Source organism: Schistocerca nitens, chromosome 10 (genome assembly GCF_023898315.1).
Source record: "Schistocerca nitens isolate TAMUIC-IGC-003100 chromosome 10, iqSchNite1.1, whole genome shotgun sequence".
NCBI lineage: Eukaryota > Metazoa > Arthropoda > Insecta > Orthoptera > Acrididae > Schistocerca > Schistocerca nitens.
In genome coordinates, this window is record NC_064623.1 from 148901410 (window position 1) to 148919157 (window position 17748).

The 17748-nt window shown below is 40.1% G+C and overlaps 1 protein-coding gene across 1 annotated transcript in view; it reads left to right on the plus strand.

The window, feature by feature from the left end:
- Positions 1–17748, plus strand: part of LOC126210053 (BTB/POZ domain-containing protein 17) — a 141103-nt gene that overhangs the window by 43518 nt on the left and 79837 nt on the right. Inside the window, exon 4 of the mRNA XM_049939170.1 lies at positions 4378–4557. Within this exon, the coding sequence (XP_049795127.1) occupies positions 4378–4557 (180 nt within the window). The remainder of the gene's footprint in view (positions 1–4377; positions 4558–17748) is intronic.

Below are 17748 nucleotides of genomic sequence, written 5' to 3' on the forward strand. Positions count from 1 at the left end.
GAAAGGGAAGCAGTGGTTGGGAAAGGAGTGAGACAGGGTTGTAGCGTGTCCCCGATGTTATTCAATCTGTATATTGAGCAAGCAGTAAAGGAAACAAAAGAAAAATTCGGAGTAGGTATTAAAATTCATGGAGAAGAAGTAAAAACGTTGAGGTTCGCCGATGACATTGTAATTCTGTCAGAGGCAGCAAAGGACTTGGAAGAGCAGTTGAATTGAATGGACAGTGTCTTGAAAGGAGGATATAAGATGAACATCAACAAAAGCAAAACAAGGATAATGGAATGTAGTCAAATTAAATCGGGTGATGCTGAGGGAATTAGATTAGGAAATGAGACACTTAAAGTAGTAAAGGAATTTTGCTATTTAGGGAGTAAAATAACTGATGATGGTCGAAGTAGAGAGGATATAAAATGTAGACTGGCAATGGCAAGGAAATTGTTTCTGAAGAAGAGAAATTTGTTAACGTCGAGTATAGATTTTAGTGTCAGGAAGTCGTTTCTGAAAATATTTGTATGGAGTGTAGCCATGTATGGAAGTGAAACATGGACGATAACTAGTTTGGACAAGAAGAGAATAGAAGCTTTCGAAATGTGGTGCTACAGAAGAATGCTGAAGATAAGGTGGGTAGATCACGTAACTAATGAGGAGGTATTGAATAGGATTGGGGAGAAGAGAAGTTTGTGGCACAACTTGACTAGAAGAAGGGATCGGTTGGTAGGACATGTTCTGAGGCATCAAGGGATCACAAATTTAGCATTGGAGGGCAGCGTGGAGGGTAAAAATCGTAGAGGGAGAGCAAGAGATGAATACACTAAGCAGATTCAGAAGGATATAGGTTGCAGTATGTACTGGGAGATGAAGAAGCTTGCACATGATAGAGTAGCATGGAGAGCTTTATCAAACCAGTCTCAGGACTGAAGACCACCACACACACACACACACACACACACACACACACACACACACACACACACACACAAAAGCGGAGAAATCAGAACATCTATATCCACCTGTTTGAGTCCAGTAGAGGGGTGACAGCAGCAGACGCAGCCAGAAACATTTGTCATGTATGACAATAATGCCATCGGACAGAACACAGCAAGCAAATGGTATTCTTGTTTTAAGATGGATTGTTTTGACATTAGCAGCTCTCCACATTCAGGAAGGCTTTTGGGGTTTGATGAAGATTGTTTAAACTGATTAATCCACAGTGATAGTCATTGTACCCAAGAACTGACAGATGTGATGAACTGTGATTATTCCACCATTGTGCGACGTTTGCATTCGTTGGGAAAGGTACAAAAAATGGGTGTATGTACTGTGTGTTCTAAGCCAAAATGACAGAAATCAGCAGATTGCTCGTGAACAACACTGGCTATTTCTGTCCTTTATTGTTACTTTTGATGAGAAATGATGTCTTTATGCTAACATAAGGAAAAGAAAGGACTGATGAGCCAAAATAAAGCAGCAACTCCCCATACAAAGATCTGCATGCATATACAAAAGATAATGTTATGCATCTGGTGGAACAGCAACAAATTGTCTTCCCAAGGTGTAACTGTCACTGCTGAAATTTATTAACAACTGAGATGTCTTGCAGAAGCTGTCCAAGAACAGCGAACAGCAAGACTGCGTGAGGCGATGCTACTCTGAGGTGATGCTACTCTACGATAATGCCCGCCCGCACTCTGCTAGGCTGACAAAGACTGTTACCGTATTTACTCGAATTTAAGCCGCACTCGAATCTAAGCCGCACCTGAAAAATGAGACTCTAAATTCAAGGGGAGAGAAAAGTTTTAGGCCGCACTTCCAAATCGAAACAAAGTTGGTCCATTGTAATATGAGACACAATTTAGGTTGAATGAATGACGATACAGCTGTAGTAGTTTGGTTCGAGTCGTAAGCTTAGCAGTTAAGCTTTACCAGGTAGCCGTTGTTATGCGTAAGGCGCTCAGTCCGTATTTATACGGGTAGCCTTCCTTTTTCACGTGCTTTGTCTGGTTTGAATTGATTGCTTATTTTTCTTTGATCTGACAAGTGCAGTACTCTTTGTTATATGTGTTTCCGTCACTCAGAGCTGAAAACGCATTACTGTACTGTGTCATGCATTGTTTGTCGCATTCTGAAAATGAGGGTTTACGGCCTGTCGCCGCTCACGGCATGGCTTGCTTTTGTGCACGCTATCGCCGCTTACAATTAAAAAAAACAAAGAGAGGAATCGTCTCATTAGCGAAACAATGGCAAGAGACTGCTATTCGTTGCTACGTACACTGCTGCTTTCTTTGATAATGATCAACAAAAACCAAATAATAGACTGCGTATGATAGAAGATGTTCTGAACGAGAATTTAGCGAAATTTTTTTCCGTTTGAAAATCTTTGCAGACGCCTCTTTAGTACATTACATTATGCATGGAAATTAGTCATCTTAGATTTAAAAATCTAATCAATTGCCGTGCTTCATTTCTGACTGTGTCACTATTAGGCATAAGAATAATACAAATATAAACATGACATGGTATGTATATTCTTCCGCGTCTGCTGTTTTCTCACTCTAGTTTCGTAGTTTATTAGGCGGACAGGATTTAAATGAGATAGCAGCAAACACGAAAGAATACATGGCAAAATGTTTATATTCGTATTATTCTTATGGTGAAGAGAATACTGCATGTGATTCACAATTCATAAAAGTTCTTATTAGCAACCATTTCTTCTCACATTTAGGAAAAAATTCAGAAAGCAGAGCTGGCCATATTGACAAATATCCCAAACAGTCTTGCCAGTCGGATTTTCGTAGTACATTGAAATGCTGCTACGTTCAAAGAGGAACAATACGGAATTTGTATTTACTTCGTTGGATAATGTATGAAAATGCAGTGGTCGAAACTCGGGGCGGAGAAAAAAAAGCTCGTCTTCCACCCTTTTTTTTATTTATTTACTGACGTAGAGGTTTTGGTGCTAGTATTTGTCTTTGTGCCTGCGTAGCGCTACATATATTCGACGACAGAAGTTAGTTGTTGCGGCACCTACCAACATTTTTCAGAACTTCAGCTTACTTTGCACTCGATTCTAAGCCGCAGGTGGTTTTTTGGATTACAAAAACCGGAAAAAAAGTGCGGCTTAGATTCGAGTAAATACGGTATACAGGGGTGGGTTGGGAAGTCATTGTGCACCCACCTTATTGACCTGATCTTGTGCCCTAATATTTTCACCTTTTCCGCTCTCTGTCAAATAACCTTTAAGGAACTTTTCCGGATGAAAATGCATGCCAAACATGGCTTGACGTGTTCTCCACACAAAACCACTGAGTTCTACAGTTGCAGAATTGAAGAATTACCCCAGCATTGGTGGACTGTTGTAAATAGTGAAGGAGAATATGGTACTGATGACTGAAATATCTGTTATGTTTGTTAAACTTATGGGAAAATTTATGTATGTTTGCAGGTAGGGATGTTCAGCCACCAAATAATTGTTAAAATTTTTGGTGAACCTACAGCTGTTCTTTATTTTGCACAATTCGCTTCACTACTAGTTTTGGTCAAATGACCACAATCAAACATAAGCTGGCATAAACGGCTGGAAAGAATACCTTTTAAGAGTAGTGTGCTCTTTTGAGCCACTCATAGTAGTAAAAAAAATTACAATAATAGTTGTGTGCAATAGTTTTCGTGAAGAAGCAAAGTCTTCATCAACAGCTGGTGACACGTCATTTGACCAAAACTAGTAGTGAAGCGAATTGTGCAAAATAAAGGACAGCTGAAGGTTCACCATGAATTTGAATAACTAAGGAAAAATGTTATGAACTTGTGCACCAGCCCAATAACTTTTGAAGTACTTAACCGAATTGGGGGGGAATAAATGTTTGGCACAAATTGACTAAAAAAAGGTCGTTTATAGGACACATCCTGAGGCATCCAGGAATTGTCAATCTGGTAACGGAAGGAAGTGTGGAAGGTAGAAATTGTAGAGGGAGGAAAACAATAAATTAGAGTAAGAAGATTCAAGTGCAAGTTGGTTGCAGTAGCTGTGCAGGGATGAAGAGGCTCTCACTAGATAGAATAGCATGGAAAGCTGCATCGAAGCAGTCATCGGACAGAAGACCACAACACCATCACCACCGACAACAACAACAACAACAACAACAACAATAATAACAGAGTCTGGCCACTGAGTTCATCATCAGCAGCAGCAGCATATTACCTTGTTGTCTTTAGTTAGTATTTAATTTACACTGTCTTTAATGATATTTGTGTATTAATGGCTCCCATTTGTTTTGCTTGATAAGGAGCGCATTCTTTCCACCCTCTTGTAATATCAACCGTGATGTTTGTGTCATTTACAGAGTAACTAACTTTTGGTTTGTAATACCTTGTGCCCAGGTGATGCTGATGAAACGGGAGTGGAGTGAGTCGAAGGAGCGTCGTGTCCGCTTGCAGGAGAGTCCGGCCTGTGCAGCAGTGTTCGCTAGCTTCATGCGTTACTTCTATACTGGCCAGATACGCATCAACCACAGTGTGGTTATGCCTATCCTCGCACTGGCTGACAAGTACAATGTCAAGGTACAGTTTCTTACATTTTCTGAATATTCATTTCTGCACAGTTGTAATAATTTTCGTTTGCGCTACGTGTGAACTAGAGATTGTGACCAGTGCTGTATTGTTAATTCCCTTTTGCACGAGGTACTTTTTCGTTTCAAACGACTGCTTGCAGCAAGTTAGTGTACTGCAGTGCCCCAAGCCTGTACAGAGACTGGGTTGTCAAGAGTTCCCGTTTGTCGAATTTCCTTGTATAGGTGCTAAAATCATGTGTCTACGCAGAGGTTGTAGTGGTACCCCCTTGTCAGTCTCCAACTGCGATTAATTAACTGCTCTTGGCTCATTGATTTCTTCAACTTACTGTGTCTGTATGACTAGTCGAAATAATTGAAGAAAATATGGTCTCCTTTATAAGTCGTCAGTGTTCTGACTGGTTTGACGCATCCCATTCTGAATTCCTGTCTTGTGCCGGCCTCTTCATCCCATAGTACCATTTGCAACCTACGCCCACAGTTATTTGCTCCATTTATCCCAATCTCTCTCTTCCTTTACAGTTTTTACCCTCTACAGCTCCCTCTAGTACCATAGAGATTATTTCCAGATGTCATAATAGGTGTCCTATCATACAGTCCCTTCTTCTTTCAGTATTTTCCATATATTACTTTCCTTGCGAATTCTGCGGAGAAACTCCTCATTCCTTACCTTCTCAGTCCACCTAAATTTCAACATTCTTCTGTAGCACCACATCTGAAATGCTTCAGTTCTCTTTTGTTCCACTTTTCTCACAGTCACTGTTTCACTACCGAACAATGCTCTGCTCCAGATGTACATTCTCAGAAATTTCTTCCTGAAATTAAGGTCTGTGATTAACTACACATCCAAAAAATAGCATTAGAAATTCAATATAAATAATATAATACGGCCAAGACTGTGTAACATGGTCCCTGACAGCTCACAGCACTTGCCAGTTTTCAACTGAGGATGCTAATGGCTGCAGGCGAAAACAGTAGCCGACAGTAGCCGTCTACGGATTATTACGATTCTTTCACTATAGCTTACCCCTACTTTTTTCAGAATTTCAAACTAAATGCACCGTACAGTCACCAGATTAATATTACTCAACGGATCCTAGTAAACTTGTCTTGGTCAGGAATGCCCTTTTTGCCTGTGCTAGTTTGCTTTTTGTGTCCCCCTTGTTCCATCCAGCATTTGTTATTTTGTTGCCTAGATTCCGTGACTTCATCGACTTTGTGATCATGCCCTGATGTTAAGTTTCTCACTGTTCTCAGTTCTGCTGCTTGTCATTACTTTCGCCTTTCTTTGATTTAATTCCAATCCATATTCCCTACCCATTGGACTGTTCATTCCATTCAGCAGATGATTGCAATGAGATCATTGATAACCTTTCACCCTGGATTTTAATCCCCCACTTGAATCTTTCTTTTTTTGTGTCATGGCTTTTTCAGTGTATAGATTAAACAGTAGTGACAAAATACTATATCCCTGTTTTACCCCCTTTTTAATCCGAGCACTCTGCTCTTGGTCTCAAACTCTTATTCTTCCCTCTTGTGTCTTGTACATATTATTACAATTCTTTCACTATAGCTTACCCCTACTTTTTTCAGAATTTCAAATTACTTGCACCATACAGTCACCAGATTAATATTACTCAACAGATCCTTTGAAAGATTAACCGTGCACCTCAATCGAAGTAAAAATGCTCTGGCTCGATGAGCGTTGGTTTGGCCTTCTGTGCAGGCTCTAACAGCAATTTTGTGACTGGATCGATTCCGTAGATGGTATAGCAACACATGATCTGTCATTTGGGTTGATCATGCAAAAGAACCAATGGACACAGGAATCGTGGTAAAAACTGCATATATTTTTAATACCTTTCAGTGCACAAGTCAGTGTTCCGCTGAATGGTGGAAAATGAGAGGAACTATTGAATTATATATATTATACAGGGGCTTAAGTCAACTGTCACTCATTTAAGGGACAATGACTGTATATGGCTATCTTTATTGACATTGTTATGGTTTATGAGGCAAATGTGATTCCTGTAGTTGAGTTAATACCTGAGGTGCAGTGAGCTGGCCACAACAGCTCCGCAGGCCTATCTCAGCCAGTAACATAATGAGATTTCGTAAAAGTGTTTTTGGCAATGCCTCAGTCGTGTTACAGCTCTGTAGACGGCTACTGTTTTCTCCTGCAGCCATTAGCATCCTCAGTTGAAAACTGGCAAGTGCTGTGAGCTGTCAGGGACCATATTACACAGTCTTGGCCACATTATATTATTATATTATTAATATTGAATTTCTAATGCTATTTTTTGGATGTGTAGTTAATCATTAAAAGCTGGGAACTATTGACTTAAAAAATATATGTAAAAGATAACTGAACTTACACACACCTTCTTAACAAAATTAACATTATTTTGATTGCATACATTTGAATATTTATATTTCACAATGCTAATGCATAACTGTCCAAAGATAGTCAGTGTTTGACAGTCCATTCATTCATCTCAGCTCTTGTTCTTTATAGGCCACTTCAGAATTTTTTCATAGAAAGAGAGATGTTCGGCAGCAGATGACGTTGGAGTTTTCCGAGGCCATGATTTTATTGGACCTAACTGGAATCTTTCCAGATGGGTCAGCTCGTTTTTCAGTCAGTGGATCATGTTGGATGCCCAGAACAAAAAAGTGTAATCAGACCACTGATCATTGTATAAGATGTTAACCAACACTTTCTTGTGTTATCGAAAACAAAGTATCACCACCTTCCCTTATCTTTCAATACCTCGAATTTAATCAGCAATTCTTATCTTTTAGCAGTACGCCTGCCACCGTGACTTGAAGTCGGTTATCTCATTAGCAGCAACCTCTCTAGCAAGAAATTGACCTTGTTTAGAACTTGTAAGAATGACTTCTGTGACACTAACGCGCAGTAAACAACCTGTCCTATTTACTTAGTTTCCTTTTTATAATGCCGAAATATCTATTACAGGGTAAAAAAATGTGTCCTCTCACTGGAAAGTAACACAGAATTTTGTTGTATCTCCCACAATCAGCTAGGTATAATGGAATTCTGCTTAGAGTATGATTCTTATTCTGAGCTGATCTGTTGTCTGGGATGGAAGGCCTCTCAGTGTAGCTGTCCACAATTGCAAAAATGCTGCTGATGCAGGATTTTGGGCATGAACTAACCTCTCGATTATGTCCTATAAATTTTCAATGGGATTCATGTTGAACCATCCAGGTGGCCAAATCGTACCCTCGAATTGCCCCTAATGTTCTTCAAACTAGTTGCAAATAATTATGGCATGGTGATATGGCGCATTGTCTTCCATAAAAATTCCATTGTACTTCGGTAATGTGAAGTCCATGAATGGCCGCAGATGGTCTTGAAGTAGCTAAATATAACCATTTTGAGACAATGATCAGTCCATATGGACCAGTGGACCCAGTCCATTCTATGTAAACACAGCCCATATCATTATGGAACCACCACAGTGCCTTCATGACAACTTGGGTCCGTGGCTTCGTGAGGTCTGGGCCATACTCGAACCCTGTCATCAGCTCTTACCAACTAAAATCGTGACACATCTGACTAGGCCACAGTTTTCCAGGCTTCTAGGGTCCAACCAGTTCAGTCACGAGTCTAGGAGAGGCACTACAGGCGATGTCGTGCTGTTAACAAAGGCACTCGCATCGGTCATCTGCTGCCATAGCCTATTAAGAACAGATTGTGCCACACTGTACCAGCGCCTACTTTTGTTGTATTTCCCACATTCATTTCTACAGTTATTTCATGCAGTGTGTTGTCTGTTAGCACTGACATCTGTACACAAATGCTGCTGCCCTAGGTTGTTAAAAGAAGGCAGTCAGTGGCTGCATTACCCATGGTGAAAGGTAATGCCTGAAACTCGGTTTTCTCGGCATATTCTTGACATTGTGGATCCCAGAATATAGAATTCCCTAATGATTTCCGAAATGGGATGTCCCATGTGTCTAGCTCCAACTACCATTCCGCTTCGGAGGTCTGTTTATTCCCATTGCGTGGCCATAATTATGCCAGAAACTTTTTCCCATGCATCAACTGAGTACAATGACAGCTTCTCCAACGCACTGCAGTTTTATATCTCGCATATGCAATATTACTGCCATCCGTATGTGTGCATATCACTATCCCATGAGTTAAGTCACGTCAGTGAATACTGTGCTTGGATCTGTCTTTATTTTGTCCATGCAAACCAAACTCAAAATCTCCAAATTATGGAAAATTTAAAAAATAAATGATTCAACCGTGACAGGGTTTTGCTATACGATGAGAATTTACCTGCATAATGTGACAGTTTTCTGCATTGACTGTGGCCTCAGAAGTGCACAAAACTGGCATTATGAGCAGAGACTGGTCCTACAGAGACAGCTGCACAACGCATCAGCTCTCCAATGCCGTCTGTCTAGAAGTGAGACCTTGTTTAACTGTTGGTCTTTCTGTGGCAAGTGGCCGTAAGAGATCCTCCTCAACTGACTCCTCCCATGTTGTCAACCCAGTTAGTGTTGTAGACATACTCCCTCACAGGAATGATAGAAGCATCTGTCCTTATTAATTTTTCCAGTAAGATCAATTTTGCACAAGGTCTGATCCTGGCAGTATCTCATCTTTGGAGATTTGGGGATAAAGCACTGGTCACACTTCCTTTCGCAGAAGGTGGCAGTTACACAAAATCCTGCCCCCCTCCCCCTGCCTCCTCTGAAACAGGACATAGAGCTGTGTGTACCATGCTGTTCCTCTACTGTCTCTCTCACTTTCATCTGCGAGTGTTTTGAAAAGTGTATCTATAAATGCATATCATTGGCTCAGTAGCCCATATTGTGTTGTGTGGTGATGAATCAAATTATTCTTTTCACTATAAGGTGTCTGCTGTGCAGTTTGACACCATTATTTGTGCCCAAAGACAATTCACATCGGATGCCAACAGAACATTGTGGAATGAAAAAAATAGTCACACTTAATAGGTGAAACATTGCTTGTATAGCCCAAAAACATTGCTTACGTAGCCTAGAATTGGTGAGAGAGATTACGAGGCACTGTCTGTGATAGGGAAAGGTCAGAATTTAGTAGTAGGATTTATTAATGATGAAAGCAAAATTCTTAACAGATGTTCTTGACAAAAGTTGTATAGTATATTTTCACACAACTGAGAACCAAATATGGAAATTGTCATCCAAACATTTAAAACACATCATTCGTTTGCTCAAGAATAGATATACATACAAACTCATCAGACATTTAGAAGGCTGTACATTGCACCTTTTTCTTTATTCTTTATATCATTGATTTCTATCTAAATACCAAATAGAATCAAAGAACTTTAGTAGACTGTTGAAACAACTATCATTAATAAAACTTTATGTATTTACGTTCTTATTTATGCACAGTGTAAGCTTTTTCCTTTGTACAGGTATTGTAAAACCTGTAGGAAAACTCTGATATGGAAAATATCAAGTCCTGATACAGTCTTTGCAATTTATCACAAAAACAAAGCATAAGTGTCAAGAGAGAATTTTTTGAGGTACAGTACAACCCCACTTTACATTTCAGGAATTAACATTTTCCTGTTGTTTACAACCTATTTTAATGCCCTGTGTCAAATTTCCTATGTTCATAACATTAATTTGCACCCATTTTTGCATTAATATACCTGTAATTTTCCCACAATTTATACTTTATGAAACAATGTTCACGGAGAAGGAACTGATGTAATTGAAAGAAAATTACGCTGACTTCAAAGTAGTATTTATAAATGTTCAAGTGAATAAAGAAATCACGATCTGTCACAACAGTTTTCAAACTGTCTATAGTGCATGTGTCGCTTTGTGATCATCATAATACCTTCGCAAGTTTTTTTGTTTAGTCACTAATACTGCTAGTTGACACTGCTGCTCTCCTTTGTGCTGCTTAAATGTTTATGATTTAAATAATGAAGCACTTGCACCAGTTGTGTATTTTTCCATGTTTAGCACAATGCATTTCAAGAATATATTCTCCTCCCCCCCCCCCCCCCCCCCCCCCCCGAACCATGGACCTTGCCATTGGTGGGGAGGCTTGTGTGCCTCAACAATACAGGTAGCCGTACCGTAGGTGCAACCACAACAGAGGGGTATCTGTTGAGAGGCCAGACAAACGTGTGGTTCCTGAAGAGGGGCAGCAGCCTTTTCAGTAGTTGCAGGGGCAACAGTCTGGATGATTGACTGATCTGGCCCTGTGACACTAACCAAAATGGCCTTGCTGTTGTGGTACTGCGAACGGCTGAAAGCAAGGGGAAACTAGAGCCGTAATTTTTCCTGAGGGCATGCAGCTTTACTGTATGATTAAATGATGATAGCGTCCTCTTGGGTAAACTATTCCGGAGGTAAAATAGTCCCCCATTCGGATCTCCGGGCGGGGACTACTCAAGAGGACCTCATTATCAGGAGAAAGAAAACTGGCGTTTTACAGATCGGAGCGTGGAATGTCAGATCCCTTAATTGGACAGGTAGGTTAGAAAATTTAAAAAGGGAAATGGATAGGTTAAAGTTAGATATAGTGGGAATTAGTGAAGTTCGGTGGCAGGAGGAACAAAACTTTTGGTCAGGTGAATACAGGGTTATAAATACAAAATCAAACAGGGGTAATGCAGGAGTAGGTTTAATAATGAATAAAAAAATGAGTGCGGGTAAGCTAATACAAACAGCATAGTGAATGCGTTATTGTGGCCAAGGTAGACACGAAGCCCACGCCTACTACAGTAGTACAAGTTTATATGCCAACTAGCTCTGCAGATGATATAGAAATTGATGAAATATATGATGAGATAAAAGAAATTATTCAGGTAGTGCGAGGAGACAAAAATTTAATAGTCATGGGTGACTGGAATTCGACAGTAGGAAAAGGAAGAGAAGGAAACATAGTAGGTGAATATGGATTGGGGCTGAGAAATGAAAGAGAAAGCCGCCTAGTAGAATTTTGCACAGAGCATAACTTAATCATAGCTAACACTTGGTTCAAGAATCATGAAAGAAGGTTGTATACATGGAAGAACCCTGGAGATACTAGAAGGTTTCAGATAGATTATATACTGGTAAGACAGAGATTTAGGAACCAGATTTTAAATTGTAAGACATTTCCAGGGGCAGATGTGGACTCTGACCACAATCTATTGGTTATGAATTGTAGATTAAAACTGAAGAAACTGCAAAAAGGTGGGAATTTAAGGAGATGGGACCTGGATAAACTGAAAGAACCAGAAGTTGTAGAGAGTTTCAGGGAGAGCATAAGGGAACAATTGACAGGAATGGTGGAAAGAAATACAGTAGAAGAAGAATGGGTAGCTTTGAGGAATGAAATAGTGAAGGCAGCAGAGGATCAAGTAGGTAAAAAGGCGAGGGCTAGTAGGAATCCTTGGGTAACAGAAGAAATACTGAATTTAATTGATGAAAGGAGAAAATACAAAAATGCAGTAAGTGTAGCCGGCAAAAAGGAATACAAACGTCTCAAAAATGAGATCAACAGGAAGTGCAAAATGGCTAAGCAGGGATGGCTAGAGGACAAATGTAAGGATGTAGAGGCTTTTCTCATGAGGGGCAAGATAGATACTGCCTGCAGGAAAATTAGAGAGCCCTTTGGAGAAAAGAGAACCACTTGTATGAATATCAAGAGCTCAGATGGAAACCCAGTTCTAAGCAAAGAAGGGAAGGCAGAAAGGTGGAAGGAGTATATAGAGGGTTTATACAAGGGCGATGTTCTTGAGGACAATATTATGGAAATGGAAGAGGAGGTAGATGAAGATGAAATGGGAGATATGATACTGTGTGAAGAGTTTGACAGAGCACTGGAAGACCTAAGTCGAAAGAAGGACTTGGGAGAGCCAGTCCTGACAAAACTCTACCATCTGGTGAGCAAGATGTATGAGACAGGTGAAATTCCCTCAGACTTCAAGAAGAATGTAATAATCCCAATCCCAAAGAAAGCAGGTGTTGATAGATGTGAAAATTACCGAACTATCAGTTTAATAAGTCACAGCTGCAAAATACTAACGCGAATTCTATACAGATGAATGGAAAAACTGGTAGGAGCCGACCTCGGGGAAGATCAGTTTGGATTCCATAGAAATATTGGAACACGTGAGACAATACTGACCCTACGACTTAGCTTAGAAGCTAGATTAAGGAAAGGCAAACCTACGTTTCTAGCATTTGTAGACTTAGAGAAAGCTTTTGACAATGTTGACATTCTGAATGTGGCAGGGGTAAAATACAGGGAGCGAAAGGCTATTTACAATTTGTACAGAAACCAGATGGCAGTTACTAGAGTTGAGGGGCATGAAAGGGAAGTAGTGGTTGGGAAGGGAGTGAGACAGGATTGTAGCCTGTCCCCGATGATATTCAATCTGTATATTGAGCAAGCAGTAAAGGAAACAAAAGAAAAGTTCGGAGTAGGTTTTGAAATCCAAGAAGAAGAAATAAAAACTTTGAGGTTCGGCGATGACATTATAATTCTGTCAGAGACAGCAAAGGACTTGGAAGAGCAGTTGAACGGAATGGACAGTGTCTTGAAAGGAGGATATAAGATGAACATCAACAAAATGAAAACGAAGATAATGGAATGTATTGGAATTAAGTCGGGTGATGCTGAGGTAATTAGATTAGGAAATGAGACACTTAAAGTAATTAAGGAGTTTTGCTATTTGGGGAGCAAAATAACTGATGATGGTCGAAGTAGAGAGGATATAAAATGTAGACTGGCAATGGCAAGGAAAGCGTTTCTGAAGAAGAGAAATTTGTTAACATTGAGTATTGATTTAAGTTTCAGGAAGCCGTTTCTGAAAGTATTTGTATGGAGTGTAGCCTTGTATGGAAGTGAAACATGGACGATAAATAGTTTAGACAAGAAGAGAATAGAAGCTTTTGAAATGTGGTGCTACAGAAGAATGCTGAAGATTAGATGGGTAGATCACATTAACTAATGAGGAGGTATTGAATAGAATTGGGGAGAAGAGGAGTTTGTGGCACAACTTGACTTGAAGAAGGGATCGGTTGGTAGGACTTGTTCTGAGGCATCAAGGGATCACCAGTTTAGTACTGGAGGGCAGCATGGAGGGTAAAAATTCGTAGAGGGAGACCAAGAGATGAATACACTAAGCAGATTCAGAATGATGTAGGCTGCAGAAGGTACTTGGAGGTGAAGAAGCTTGCACAGGATAGAGTAGCATGGAGAGCTGCATCAAACCAGTCTCAGGACTGAAGACCACAACAACAACAACAACAACAACATTCTCATTGTCAAGTGCAGGTGTTTACATAAGTACGTCTTGTGGTAATTAAGAAATAAACAGCGTATGTGTAATGGTTTGCCCCTGTGCAGTTTTCTGCATAATGGAGGTGGCACAGTACCTTATAACTACAAAACGATGACAACAGTGCAAGAGGCACAAAACAAAAAACATTTGAACATCACTCAAAATGCTTACGTAAATATTTGTGCCTGAGAATGAGATCACATTCTCGAAACACATTATGCTAAGCACGAAAAATTGCATCACTGATGCAGTTACACAAGCATTATCTAAGTAATTAATGAAAAAGTTGCAGCCTTTGTAAAAATGTCGATTATGATGAATGAAATGAAATCAAACATTTCTGCTTTCCAGTTCTAGTTAAATCAGCACCAAAATACAGTGCAAAATCCGGGTAATGTATATTATCTAATAAACAAGTCCCAGGCGAATGTTTTAATGCCTATTACTTACAAAGATCATTCGTAAAATAAGAAAATGCAAGGGGAGTCATATACACTACGTTTATTGCTTAAAAAGTAATTTCTTACATTTTACATTTCATTTTCCCGCATCTTGCATCCCCCCTTTTTTTAAGTCCCTTGAAAAGTGTAGAAGCAGAGTTTCAGTAGGTTGTAAAAGGTTAACATAAAAGAGTGACACATCAATTACTTCAGGGTGCGCACCACAGCCTCACTAAATTTGAAAGGGGATGTTATTCCACATGGCTGTATTTTAAATTACATCATTCCATCCTGCTGTTTTGGACAAAGCCTATTCTCAAGTGCATCTGTTGTAACAGATTTAGCTGCATTGTTCCCATCTTATCAGAGAATCACTTGCCATGTATCTTTGTGCGTAGTGTGGTCATCAGTGTACATCATCTTTTAATGCCTGGCTGTAAATCACACTTACATCATTTGCTTGATAAGTGTGATTTATAGTCTTGTATTACAAGGTTATGAACATTGACAACCATAGCATGCACAAATATGGATGGTGCTCAGTTTTTTGATGAGATGAGGACAATATATCCTCATCTGTCACCATAGAAGTACTTGACAATGGGCCGTGCTCGAAACTAGCAGTGCAGAATAAAGTAATTGAAAATGTAGCCTGATGTAATAATGACCTCCTTCAGAACTGACACATTTAAAAAAAAAAAAAGTTGAAATTGAAGTTTTAAGTGAAGTGTTCTCACAGACACCAAAATTCAGATGTCCTGTGTATAAAGGATAATAATGTATAACTCTAGGTCAGCACTTACGTGATAAAAGATCTCAAAAAATTGCCACTGATGATGTTTTATGGAGAAGGTGAAATGAAACACACATGGCATAAGAAGAAAAACCCTTTTAATTAGGTTCATTCATGGAACACATCTCCAAGAAACTGATGGTGATGGATTGAGAAGAAACCATAGTACGTAATCCATTTAAAATGAATGAGCATCATGGTGATGATTGGCTAACTTCCAATGTTATATGAAGGACACCCCCTCCCCCCAAATCAGTGTTTCTGTCGGTACTCTGCAATTTCAGCAAACTCAGTATTTCAGAGCTCTACACTTGTTACCGTTAGATGATCATTAACAAGATTTGGATAGCATCAGGTATGTTGCTGAAGATCGTACCACTGTTTGAGAGGTATGATAAGCCTTGTATGACTCTTTCTGTGGAACACATTACTACAGAGCTTGGGAAATAACTTGGGAATTGGGATATGTACACATGGATGTGTTTGGTACATTCCCCCTCTCTGGGTCTTGTCATACACAGCATAGTTCTCATCTAAATGCTTCTGGTAAGAAGTAGCCTGCAAGGCTATTTGGCAGAAGCTTTCATTCATCTGAAAGACAGACCTTCAGAATAAATATAATTACAGTTGAAACAGCTATTAGCAAAATTAAATACAGTAAAACCCCCGTTGTACACTTTCCAGTGGACTGACCCAAAAAGTGTATAATGCACAAAAGTATAAAGTACAGGAAGCAAAAGTCTTTCGTAAAATCACATTAAAAGATATTCGTGTTTTAATGTGGAACTTATTATTGATAATCATAAAATTATGGTGAATAAAACTTTTAACAAAATTTTGGTTAAAACACTAAAGTTTGCGGTATTTGTAAACAGAGAAGAGAGCAATAGGCATGAAATCTACAGTTTGTTACTGAAACGGTGCTGATGTGGATCAGAAACGTCCTAAGTGAGGAAGAGGGTGGAAATTGTCATGTTATGGAGCATCTTGATGGGGAATGTTTGTGTGACATCAGGTTGTACCTGCCTATATGGTTTAGTGGATTTCACACAGAAGTAATGATGATTCATGAAAGCCCATTGTAGAGACATCCTCAGGGGCTCAGCATTCATTTGCTGAGTCCGGACTTGGCAACCCTGGGGTTGCTGAGCTGGGGACTGGTAAGTGCTGCCAGTCTTCTGTTACCGTAAGCTCTGGGCTTGATCCAACAACCACTGTTTGGCGCGGCAGTGGAATGTTGTGTGTTGCAGGGAATGGGGATATTGGCTTGACTGCCCAGATCATGAGGATGGTAAAAACCTCTATTAAAAAAATTTCAATCTCAAGGTGTTGAGATGGAACAGTCATTAGTGGGCAACCTCTGGGGAACCGCCGCACATCAGTTGTAGAAGGGTTACTTAGGCACACACTATCTGAGTGGACCCTTGTTTCCCTAGCTGCTCATGGGACCGAAATGGAACCCTCGAAATCTTCTTCTTCTCATGCCAGTGGGAAGGGTGTACGGCCTGGGATTATTCACACCCAATCCTCTAAACGAATGAGGAAGGCTAGCCCTCCTGGTAACCTGCATCAGTTGAATTATAGTAACAGGGCTGAAGGAGTCATACATCAAAATGTGTTTTTGGTCATTAAGAGGAAACAAGGGACATTTGAAAATGTGTTCTCCTTTTAATCCATAAAGACTCGGAAGGACTTGCTGGAAGCCTGAAGTAAATTAAGCAGCTGTGTTCCCTACTGGTCGAGACTAACAGGGCAAAGCAGGTATAACTACTTACAAAGACCAAAAAATTGGATGAATATGATGTAACTGTTGAACTGCATAACTCCATTAACTCTAGCAAGGGTGTGGTCACAGGCCATGCCATTATGGGTATCAACATATCCAGACTTAAACAGGAATTGGTATTACAGGGGATAGTGGACATAGAGCAAAGGATGCATAGGAATAATGGAGAAGTTGAGAAGACCACCACCTTCATTGTGACCTTTAATTCTCCAATGTTACGTGACCACATCATGGCAGGTGTCTTAGTGTTAGGCCTTATGTACCTAACCCTATGGGGTGCTACAAATGCCAGCATTTTGGTCACACCATGTTGAGTAGCAGGGAAATGTAGAAAGGCGGCCCATGAAGCTGGGATTGACTGTCCGTCTCCAGCAGTCTGCGTTAACTGCTCTGGGAGCCACCCACCCTGGAGCTGAGACTGCCTTGTTTTTGCAGAGGAACAAAAAATTCAGGAACTATAAATTACCAGGTGGATCCCCTATGCTGAAGCCAAAAAGGAATATGAGGCAACAAAACCTCCTGTCCCCCCATTTCTTATACTGCCATGGTGCAGAAACTGTTCCTAAGGTTGACACCTCAATGCAGACATCATCCGGTGTACAACCATTCACCACCAGCATCTATACTTGCATGTGTACATGCCAAGGCAAAATGATTAAGGATAAAGCAGTCCAAGCAACCATCACAGGAAAGACCAGCAACAGTTATGTAGTAAGTGTCAAGAAGGCACAAAACAAGCAGAGTGCCTCAAGTGCCCTCTTTCCCCCTCATCCTGGAAGGGACAGGGTGCAGGGAAAGGTTCATGGCATTTGGGTCAAAAGCTGTCCTGACTGCCATCGGACATCATTCT